This window comes from Acomys minous, assembly GCF_964271855.1.
Source record: "Acomys minous genome assembly, chromosome: 12".
In the NCBI taxonomy this organism is placed as follows: Eukaryota; Metazoa; Chordata; class Mammalia; order Rodentia; family Muridae; genus Acomys; species Acomys minous.
The window spans coordinates 96,697,916-96,709,931 of record NC_140493.1 but is presented as its reverse complement, the minus strand read 5'-3'; the positions used below and the strand labels follow the sequence as shown (position 1 = coordinate 96,709,931).

Sequence of the window (12,016 nt, the reverse complement as noted above, 5' to 3'; positions counted from 1 at the left end):
GTTAAATATATTAAGATTCAGGCCAAGAAAAAGAAACAACTTGGGCTGTGGGTGTAGCTCAGTTAATAGACTGTTTGCGTAGCATGTAAACGGTCTGGGTACCATCCCCAGCATTGCATAAACTGGCAGCAGTGGCAGGGGTAGGGGGGGTGAAGATGGAGGTGGTGGTACACCCCTATGATCCTAGCATTCAAGGAGGTGACAGCAGAAGGATCAAAAGTTCAAAGTCAACTTCAGCTACACAGTGAGTGTGAGGGTAACCTGGGAGACATGAGACCCTGTCTCCGAGAAAGAGGGTGTAGATGCCTTAGTAAGTAAGAGCTTGCTGCCCATGCCTGGGAACCTTAGTTGGATCCCTGAAAGCCATGTAAAAAGGCTGGATGTGGTGGCTGGAAGCTAGCCTGGCAGAAACGACAGAAGGGAACATGCTTCAACAAGAAGGAAAATATGAGCGGACTCTGACTTCCACATGTGCACCACGGCCTGCACACACTCTCCCAGAAGCATAAACACATGAGTGCATGAGCACGCACCAGACACAAATAATAAAGAAAACCATTTTTTAGTTTTAAAATGAGGCTGGAGACGTGGCTCAGTGTTTAACAACAGTTGCTGCTCTTGCAGAGAGTCTCAATTCTGAGTTCTAGTCTCAGCATCAATGTCAGCAAGCTCACAATTAATTGCATGTAACTCCAGTTCCAGGTCTGATGCCCACTTTTAGCCTCTTCTGGCGCGCGCACACACACACACACACACATACGGCACAAACTTACACAAAAAGAATGCACATACACATAAATACAAATATTTTAGAAAATAATGAAAACTTTTAAGACAGATAACCTACATTTGGGAGCTAACGCTTATTGTAACCTAACTCTGCTTATTAGATAAGCATGCAGGATATTGGATAACAGCAGAGGACCAAAATAGTTGCATGCTGGTGAGTTTAAGTAGGTCAACCAGTGTTGTAGTTTGGTTTCTGTTGTTGTGACAAACACTATGACCAAAAGCAACTTGGAGAGGAAAGGGTTTATCTCATCTTATACTTTCAGGTAACTATCCATCACTGAGGAAAACCACGGTGGAAACCTCAAGGCAGGAGATGAATCAGAGGCCACAGAACACTGGCTTGCTTCCCAGGCTCAGTCAACTAGTTTTCTTACACAGCCCAGGCAGATACGCATAGAGTTAGTGCTGCCCGAAGTGGGCAGGACCCTGCCACAGCAATCAGCAACTAAGAATATGTCCCACAGACTTGCCACAAACCAGCCTGAAGGAGGCAATTCCTAGCCGGGTGGTGGTGGCGCACGGGGAGGCGATTCCTAAGCTGAGGTTCTCCCTTCTCAGACTGTAATTTGTGTCATGTTGACAAAAACTAACCAACATATCTAGGAAAAGAAATAAGTAAAATGCTCTCAAAAGAGCTGAGCGGGTGGGCCTGGTGACACACACCTCTAATGCCAGCACTCTGGGAGGCAGAGGCAGGCGGATCTCCGTGAGTTCGAGCCCAGCCTGGTCTACAGAGCAAGTCCAGGACAGCCAATGCTATACAGAGAAACCCTGTCTGGAAGAAAGACAAAAAAAAAAAAAATTAATTAATTAAAAAAAAATATTTCCGGTTTCATATCTAGCTTAGAGGTGTCCAACAGAAAGTTAATTTTCAAAAGTTTTCCTTGTCTGATGGAAAGCAAGATTTTAATAGTTCCTTGGTTTATCCTGAGGATATGCAAAAAGACGGGAATTTAAACTGTGTGTCTACTGCTACATTCAACATTTTAATCCGTATTTATTTCCTTCTTCTCTGAAGTTGTCTATCACCTATAATAGGTAGCTCATAATGTAGTTCTCAATTACATTTTTTTTTTTAATGAGTCAGGGTGTCATGTAGCCCAAGCTTGCCTGGAACTCGCTATTTACTTGTTAATTTATCTTGTACTCTAGATCCTTCTGAGCCCACCTCCCAAGGCAGGAGTGTAATCTCAAAACAGGTCGGGTTTAGGTGATATTGGCGATACATCCTACAGCTTCATGCATGCTATGCAAGTACGCAGCCTAGTCGTTTTTTCTTTGAAACATACATACCATAATCGCCCGCCCACCACACCCAGACAGAGTTTCTCTTGTAGTCCTGGACTCACTTTGTAGACTAGACCAGGCTAGCTTCGAACTCGCAGACTTCCTCCTGTCTCTGCCTTCCGAGTGCTGTGGCTAAAGGCATGCGCCACCACGCCCAGCCCTAATCTCTCTGAGTACAGGAAACCCGTGCGTTTGAGGAATGGCAGTGTTCCAAAAGTTCCTCGATTTTCTTCAGGGCCCCGAGTGAGCAGAAATTCCAAGAATGCATAATAATCTAAGCTCAGAAGACTTTTTATTACTAAACTAAGCCCCAAACTGGTATTTTTACCCTTCGCTGAATCTACCGCGCACCACAATGCAGAAGCGGCGAAGACCGACCTAGGTTCCGCCACCTACCGCCCGGGTCTGCGGGATCACTCCCTCCGAGCCCATCCTACTGGTAGCTCTCTGGGAGTGGCCCAGTTAGCGTGGCCGGTCGGGCGTGGCGTGCGAGGGCGAAGGCGTGGCCGAGAAGAGGCACTTCCGATTGGGTCCAACGCAACCGTTTCCGGTAGCCCTCGACAATTTCCGGCCACAGGCTCCGCCCCCACCGACTCACTTCGGGTGTTTCCGACACCGCCTCGGGGATTTTCTGTCTTGCTCTCGTTTTGTCTCTCTCCACTTCGGATATTTCCGTGTGTCGCTCGGAGGAGCTCGGCAACCACTCGGCCTCCCCCCCATCCCCCGGTAACGGTCGCTGGTGAGTTTAAATGAGCCGGGGCTGGCCGGGCCGGAGTCGCTACGGGGGGGGCCTGAGGCACTGCAGAAAGTGGGCCTGAGCCTCCAGGATGACGGTGCTGCAGGAACCTGTCCAGGTAATGCCAACCCCCCACCCCCTTGCTCGGAGGCCTGGCGCCATGCCTGGGTCGCAAGGAGCGTACGGCGACTTCGCGGCCTGCTGCGGCCTAGGCCCGGCTTCTCCCGCCTCCCTTCTTTCGGCGAGCCCTGCCTGTCTCTTCGTCCGTCCCGAGGCCTTACCCGCAGCCTCAGCCGAGGTTAGCCCCGGCCCCGCGTTACTCCTCGGCCCTTGTGGGAGCAGGGTTCGGCGGGAATCACGCGTTTCCCGTCGGTACTGGCGGTCCGGCTATCCCCCCCCCCCCTTCCCCGCCCCGCTCCCTCCCGGTAGTCGCGGGCCCTGCCCTCGGAGGGAGATGCGGGAGCCGAGGAGGCGCCCCGAGTGCTCGGCGCCCCTGGGGACCGACCGAGGAGCGAGCGCCTTAGAGCCGAGCTGGTGGGATTTCACACGGGTAGGGCAAGTTTGCTGGTGTTCTCTTGGTTGTGTTTTACGTGAGATGGCCGGGTGAAGCAGGTAAAAAAAAAAAAAATCCTTATTTTATTTTCTTTTACTATTTTTGATTCTAGTTTTTGTTTCGGCTAGCACTTTCTTGTCCACGTTCCTGTTCTCGCTCTGTGGATTTCCCACCGGACAATGACGATCTGAGATGGGAACTCCCAGGCCCGGGGCTGCGGTGCAAACAGCCAAGCAGTGGGGGTGGGGGTAGGCGAAAGGGCAGGTCTGAATTTTTTATTACCTTGGATAGGTATCTAGAGGCGTTTCGTCGTGCAGGTTTACATGGTGCTTGGGAAATTAGAGATAAATAATTGCTTTGCCATCCATCTCACTATTCGTCCATTTCTTAACCACACCAAAGGTATGCGTTGACGCGCACGGTGCTGCTGTTGTCAGGGAAGAAACCCTATTGGGTTTTTTAAGTGTGTGATGCAGTGCCAAGTCATTTCCCACCCTCGCCAGGTCAGAAGAAACCAAACCTTTTGTCCCTTGGTGATGGTCCAGGTTTGGGAGGTTTTCATCCTACTCTGTTCTTTGACACGGTAGAAAGAGTTGGCCTCTGTTAATTCCTGACATTAAGACATAAAAACTTTATTTTGAAGTTATTAAGCAAACAGATTTTTAATATTGCTGCGAAATGCCTTGAGTAAGTCTGTGGCAACAAATAGTAAATATTTTAATGCACCAGTACAGCGTTTCCCAAGTTTGGCCACATGTCCAGCTGTTTGCATGGCGACAGCTATTACTATTGGAATTAATATAACTCAGGATTATAATTTCTGAACTGTTGTGTCTCTGCATGTCCTATCAGTTCTCCCAAAGCTACATGTCTTTCCAAATTTTCTAGTGTGGAGTCTCTTGTAAGGCCCTTTTGAGGCCTGGCATGAAATTAAGTGAATAAAGAGGTTATTCAGGTGCTTAGTTTTTATTTCATGTTGTAGTTTTGTCTTAATGTTTTTTGTTTGTTTGTTTTTGTCTTTGGTTTTGTTTTGTTTTTGCTTTTCTGGACCCAAAAGGCTTCTAAAGTGATACAACAGTTGCAATGATAGCATGTAAACCACTATTTGATAATTTGGGTTTCTCTGTGTAACAGCCCTGGCTGTCCTGGACTCACTTTGTAGACCAGGCTGGTCTCGAACTCACAGCGATCCACCTGCCTCTGTCTCCCAAGTGCTGGGATTCAAGGCGTGCGCCGCCGCCGCCGCCGCCGCCGCCGCCGCCGCCGCCGCCGCCGCCGCCGCCGCCGCCGCCACCACCACCACCACCACCCTGGCCTATTTTATTTAACCTATAAGACTATGAGAGAGTAAAATATATTATTTATACTAGATAGGATCCAGCATGTTTCCAGTTTTTTCTTAAAGTATTATTAGCAATAATACACTTAATATTAAGATCAAAAAGCAAAATGTAACTCCTTTTTCTTCATAATAGCATTGTCCACTAGATTTTAGGATAGTGGTAAATGTTAGGGTTTGAGGAAGTAAGAATTGAGGTTATAATTTGTAGCATAGGAAGGAGGCAAGAGGATCAGGAGTTCAAGGTCATCCTCAGCTATGTAGCTAGTTGATGACCAACCATGAGCTACCTGAGATTCTGTCTCAAACAAACAAAACAACAAATAAGCAGCTAACTTTTGTCAGGAACACTCTTGGAAAATGGGAAAGAGCTAGTATGAGATTTTAAGTTGTTCCCCCCCCCCCCCAAGAATTACTTGTTCCATGTACTGAGAAAAAATAGTTGAAATTTTTTTCTTTGTTTTGTTCCTAGTGTTTCTAGACATAGGAAGAAATTGACAGCTGATTGTTCCTACTTTTCTTCTCCTTTAAAGTTTTTAAATGGAGTAACCAGTGGAATGTGCCATGTAGGCTTAAATATGAGGTCCTCCCCAGCCGGGCGTGGTGGCACATGCCTTTAATCCCAGCACTTGGGAGGCAGAGGCAGGTGGATTGCTGTGAGTTCAAGGCCAGCCTGGTGTACAAAGAGTCCAAGACAGCCATGACTACACAGAGAAACCCTGTCAAAAAAAACAAAAACAAACAAACAAAAAAAAAACTAAAAAAAGCTCTTCCCCAAGTTAGCTCCTGTAGAAAAAACTATTTGCATTTGAATCTTTACAAACAATCTTAGATATCACAACGCAAAAATTTATTTTGTGGCAGGATTTCACTATGTAGCCCTGGCTGAGATTAAAGGCATGTAACTCAGTACTTACTTGAATGCCTGTAAAACTTTACTTGATAAAATTGGTGGCATTTTTGTTGGTGGATGTTTTGTTTATTGTGAGTGCATGTAAGTGTCAGTGAGTCTTGGTGATAAGCATCCTTAACCTCTGAGCCATTTTACCAGCCCATCTGTGGCCAAAGGGTACTTTATATAGATAAATCAATTGATAAAGCCATATCAATTATTTCTTTAAGTGAAGCTTCACATAAGTATTGGACAGATTTGTAAACAAGACTTTTAAAAATGATTTTAATATGCAATAGATTAACTGGATGCAAAGAAGTTAGAGACACGTTGTGAAACTATCAGGTGTGGAGACCTAACTCCTGATCTTAGGACAGTAAAAATGACCAACAGGGAAAGTGGGTATTACAAGTAAGTGTTGCATTTGATTACGCTGATACTAGCATAAGAACTCAAGAAAGAGGGGTCTCTGTCGGTTAGAAGAGAATGGGAATGGCTTGAGCGACTAGAATTTAAAGCCTAAGAAACTGAAAGAGGAGGACTAGTCTTGGCATGAAATGGATGAATAAAAGCCCAAAGATAAGATGGTTGTGGGGAGGGGCAGTAAAATATTACTGCTTGGTTTGGTTTGCCTTTTCCAGACAGGGTTTCTCTGTGTAGCCATGGCTGTCCTGGACTCACTGTGTGGACCAGGCTGGCCTTGAACCCACAGATATCCACCTGTCTCTGCCTCCCGAGTGCTGGGATTAAAGGCATGTGCCACCACGCCCGGCTGTGGACTGGGATTTTTAATTTTGGCAGGATGGACTTTTTAAGAGAAGGTTTTGGAGAAAGTGGAGTGGCTTATGTGTATTTTAAAGAGTGATTTTTAGGGTTTGTTTTTTTGTTTGTTTGTTTGTTGTGTGTGCTTTTTTTTTTTTTTTTTTTTTTTTTTTTTTTGAGACAAGGTTTCTCTGTGTGTACCCCTGGCTGTCTTGAAATCGCCTGTAGACCAGGCTAGCCTCGAACTCACAGAGATCCACCTGACTCTGCCTCCCAAGTGCTGGGATTAAAGGCTTGGGAGAGCCAAAAATGCCTCCCACCAGACTTGGCTAATTTTGGGGTCAGGGAACTACCTAGATAAAGAACTGGTAGAGAAGCCAATTGTGGCGCACTCCTTTAATCCCAGCACTCGGGAGGCAGAGGCAGGCAGATACTGTGAGTTCAAGGCCAGCCTGGTCTACAAAGCCAGCCTAGGACAGCCAAGGCTAAACAAAGAAATGCTGTCTTGAAAAACCAAAACAACAAGAAACAAACAAACAAACAAAACACAAAATGAGCTGGAGAGATGGCTCAGGGGTTAAAGGCACTGTATATTCTTCCAGATGGTCCTGAGTTCAATTCCCAGCAACCACATGGCGGCTCACAACCATCTATAATGAGATCTGATGCCCTCTTCTGATGTACATGAAGATAGTGTGCTCATATACATAAAATAAATAAGTCTTTAAAAAAACACACACCAAAAAAAAAAACTGGTAGAGAACTGGGTGTGGTGGCGGCATGCCTTTGATCCCAGCACTTGGGAGGCAGAGGCTGTGAGTTTGAGTTCAGGACAGCTAAAACTACACAAAGAAACCCTGTTATGGGGGGGGGACAAACAAACAAACAAACAAACAAACCAAGAACTGGTAGAACCTAAGAGTCAGAGCTGCTCCGTGTGAGTGCGGTAAACAGAACTCAGTTCCTCAGGAACAGCAGCAGGCGCTTTTAACTCCTGAGCCATGTTTTCTTTTCTTAGTAAATTGTCTGTTTTCTAGTCCATGTTTAACATAAAAGATACAAACTGTTCTCCTTTCCTCATGGTAGCTGTCAGAATTTTCACCTAACCTGTACTTATGTTTTTCCCTTAAACTCTACTTAGTAAACTTACCCTCAAGTTTCAAACACAAAGCCAGTTCCCCCCACCCACAAAAGTTCAGTAGTCAGAATAGATGGGAGGACTAGGCAGCAAAGGAGTTGTTACATGCGGCTGGGAGCCTGGGATTGGATTGCTAGCAGACATGCAGACAGCCAGGTATGACTGAGCTGCTTGGCTGAAAGAAAAGGAAAAAACCTCAGCAAGTTCCAGTTTTATCAGAGAGATGCTGTGACAGTACAATGCAGAACATGATGGAGAAAGACACCAGATAGCCTCCTCTAGCCTCTGCATACACATGTGCGTACAATACACAGCTGTAGAAAAGAGGACAGCAGCTGAGGAAGACACTTGAGCTCCACCTCTGGCCTCCTCACACATAAAGAATACATAACTTTATACTCTTAGTTCATCTTGTAAATGAACCCAGCCCAGGACCAAGTCATTAGTTTGCCCTCTGGAGTGTCTCCTAAGCATTTTGTTGGAAAGGAAGAAGGAAAGAATGCTGCTCTGTTTGGCTTTCTAACTTTGTTTTATCAACTTTTCACCCATCTGACTTTACTCTGTAGAAGCGGTGCCCTGGGTAGTGTGTTTGGGGAAGCCTATACCATCTCTTGGACAGGTTGCTGGGTTTAGCTCTATTCGCTATCAGCTACCAATCTGTAGTGATGACAGAACAGCCTATTCCATATCCCATTCTTGAGTGAGAGGCGTCATTCAGGCATTGAGAGATAACTGACCAAAAATTTGGGGCAGCCGATCTCTTTGCCGATGCTAATGAAGAAACCGGCGTTCTGAGCAAAGCTTGATTTTTCTTCTTCTTCTTCTTCTTCTTCTTCTTCTTCTTCTTCTTCTTCTTCTTCTTTTCTTCTTCTTCTTCTTTTCTTCTCCTCCTCCTCCTCCTCCTCCTCCTTCTTCTTCATTTCTTTATTTTGGGACAAGATAGAATTATTTGCCCCGGCTGGCCTGGTTCTGTTTAGCTCATGTGATTAAAGCTCAGAGTGTCTTGGTCATCTGATTAATGTCAGAGGAACCATGTTTATCTGCTTGAGTTTAGGTATAGAGATCATAGTAAACATTCAAGAAATAATTGCTGAGTCAAGTTAGAATTAACTTCCCCAACTCTTGCTTTCTGAGTGATATTTTAGCAGATTGCTATATAATCTAAATATGAAGTTCTCTAAAAAGAACATCTGCAGTTATCGTATTTTATTTGACTTTTAGTATCACAGTATCTTAGTATCTTATGCACTGTCTATCACCAAAACCCAAAATATGGCTGGGCATGGTGGCACACGCCTTCAATCCCAGCACTCAGGAGGCCAGCCTGGTCTACAAAGCAAATCCAGGACAGCTAAGGCTACACAGAGAAACCCTGTCTCTAAAAACAACAAAACAAAACCCAAAACTTCATGGCAGAATTAGAATCTAGAAAAACAATTAGCTTTATGTCCTCTTTCATAACTCGTGTCCATTGCCCATATTCAGTCCTGCTCTCCTTATAGTTTGCCTTCTTTTTGTCATGTAATATTGTAACTACATGTACATTTGTTTATATACATACGTTTATTATTTGCTAGATTTCATATGTTAAAGATGTGTTTTTATCTATTCGTCGGTTGATGGGCAACTAGGTTGGTTCCAGTAAGAATAAAGCAGCAGCAAGCATGGGGTTCTGATAACCCTATGGAGGGTGTGGAGGTCTTAAAGTATAGCCCAGGAGTGAGATGGCTATATGAGCTTGTCATCTACCAATAGTGAATAAAGGTTTGTAAGTTCAAAGGAATTTTCTCCATCGTCTTGTGTGCTTGACTTCATTTCTTATGTCTTCTCAGAACTGACCATAGTTCCTGGCCTAGACACTAAACTAAAAATTATGGGCAAGAATATGATCAAAATACATTATACCCATGTACAAAAATGACATAATGAAAGCAATTATTTTGCATAATTAGAAAATGAACTTGAGGGGTTGGAGAGATGGCTTGGGGTTAACAACACTTGCTGCTTTTATAGAGGGCCCAGGTTTGGTTCCCAGCACCCATACAGTAACTCACAGCCTTTCATGACTTCCAATTTTAGGGATTCAGTGTCTTCTCCTGACTTCCCTGGACACCAGGCACACATGTGATGCACATACATACATGTAAGCAAAACACTTATACACATAAAATTAATTTTAATGTTTTATCTTTTACATGAACTTGAAGAGATTGAGGCTATGACTTTGGTAATGTGTTTCCTACACAAGCCTGAGGACTTGAGTTTGATTCCTGGCATCCTACATAGAAAGTCAAGTGTGGCAGCACACACCTGTAACCCCAGCACTAGAAAAGGAAAGCCCTTCATCCTCTGCTTTGCTGGTATATTCCAGACTCAGAGAAACCCTGTCTCAAACACTAAGGTGGAGAGTGACTGAGGAAGATCACCTATGAGCACGTGCAGCACACATACGGACGTGAACTTGGAGAGCTAAGGCTATTGCTTAATTGTTAGAGAGCGTGCTTGCCTAGCATGCACAGAGTGCTTGGTTCTGTTCCAGCACTGTTTAACCAGGAGTGGTGGTACATGTCTGTAATCCTGCACTTAGGGTGCAGATAGAAGGAGCTAACATTCACAGTCATCCTCAGCTGCATAGTAAGTTTGGGGCCAGCTTGAGAGACATGGGTCCCTGTCTCAAAAAAACATAACAAAGCCTGGTTTACAAAGCAAGTCCAGGACAGCCAGGACTACAAGAGAAACACTGTCTCGGGGAAAAGACAAACAAAAACAACAGTAACAGACATAAGAAACTGGAAAGCAAATCCATCTCATTCCACAGCGTATTTTAGTTAAAACTGGTAATAAAATTCCAAGAGAAGACTTTTGATAATAATAATAAATTGCATGAGACAACATATACATATATTATATCTGTTGTGTCACTGTTGCCTTTCTATGTCAAGCTGAAAATGTGATCTGCACAACTCGACGTGTCTTATTGGGGGGGGGGGTGTCATTTTTTGTCTTTGTTTTTATGCTCCAAACTAGCGTATTGGCTCAGTAAGAAGTGGAAACTTTAAGGGAAGATTTCTGTTGTGGACTAAGGTTTATGTTTTGCTTTATTTTGAGACAGGGTCTCTCTAGGCTTGGCTGGCCTAGCATTCATGGTGTAGACCATGCTGGCCTTAACTCACAGAGATCCTGAGCCTGTCTCCCGAGTGTTGGGATCAAAGCCATGTACCCTGGCGTCGCTCTCCTTCTTTAGGAGCTGTTCTGTAAATTATGGTTAGAGTCATGGACCAGCCAATTAAAACCTTTCTAATGTGGGATATACCTGAAGAACTAGTGCAGTTGTTTGCTTGTGTACTTAGCTAATACCTGTGGCGCTGTATGATTGATTAAAAGCCAGTTCTTTACCTTTCTTAGCAGTTGTGGGGGGGGGCGTGTTGTTTGGTTAGTTTGGTGTGGCTTTTGGTTTTTGTTTTTGTTTTTTTAAAGATTTATTTATTAAGTATACAGTATTGTCTGCTTATAGGCCAGAAGAGGGCATCAGGTTACATTATAGATGGCTGTGAGCCACCATGTGGTTGCTGGGAATTGAACTCAGGACCTTTGGAGGAGCAGGCGGTGCTTTTAACCACTGAGCCATCTCTCCAGCCCTGGCTTTTGGTTTTTGGAGACAGCGTTTCTCTGGGTAACCCTGGCTGTCCTGGACTCACTTTGCAGACCAGACTGGCCTTGAACTCAGAGATCCACCTGTCTCTGCCTCCCCAGTGCTGGGATTACAGGTGTGCACCACTGTACCTGGCTCATGATTTTTTAAAAATTTATTCATTTATTATTTTTTTTAAGGCACTAATAGTATAGTTGTCTTTGAAATACAAAAGAGAAAGGCCTTCCGGGGCTGGAAAGGAGCACTTGTGCCTGCAGAGTGCTACATTCTGTTCCCAGGACCCACGGGGAGCTCACAACCATCTGAACCTCCAGTTCCCAGGGATCCAGTACCCTACTCTGACCTCCTTGGGCACCAGGCACACATGTGGTAATACAGATACACATCCAAGTAAAACACCCAGCACATAAATAAACCTAGAAACAAAATTTTAAGAAAGAAAGGAATTCCCTTAGTTGGTAACTTTCCCCTTTAGTCATTTAAACCAATTCTACAAATATTTATTGAAAGCCTTTTGTACACATATACAGTAGGTTCCCATAAACTACTTTACTACTCTTGCTTTGTTTGTTTTTCTGAGACAGGGTTTCTCTCTGTAGCCGTGACTGTCCTGGACTCACTTTATAGACCAAATCCGCCTGCCTCTGCGTGCATCACCACGCCCAACATATCAGTACTTCTTACAGGATGAGGATATTTATGAATCTCAGACTGGGTACAGGTTTCAGTGTATATTTAAATGCATATCGAGCCTCAAATATATGCCAGGTTTCCCATACATGTTTTTACTGTATATACCTTTATCCTGGGAGGTCTGTGGTTTTCACAGACTTTCCAAAGAATGTATATACGAAGTAGAAGCTGC

The 12,016-nt window shown here is 44.4% G+C and overlaps 1 protein-coding gene across 4 annotated transcripts in view; it reads left to right on the top strand.

Moving 5' to 3' along the window:
- The first annotated feature begins 2,480 nt into the window (after positions 1-2,480).
- The window catches only part of CDC27 (cell division cycle 27), a 50,776-nt gene continuing 41,240 nt past the window's right edge, over positions 2,481-12,016 (top strand). For 2 of the 4 annotated variants that reach the window (XM_084750019.1, XM_084750016.1), the window contains exon 1: positions 2,482-2,933. In XM_084750019.1, coding sequence (XP_084606145.1) covers positions 2,907-2,933 — 27 coding nt within the window. In that variant the 5' untranslated portion in view covers positions 2,482-2,906. Of the gene's footprint in view, positions 2,934-12,016 lie in introns of all 4 variants that reach the window. The other 2 variants (XM_084750017.1, XM_084750018.1) reach the window with 2 other exon arrangements.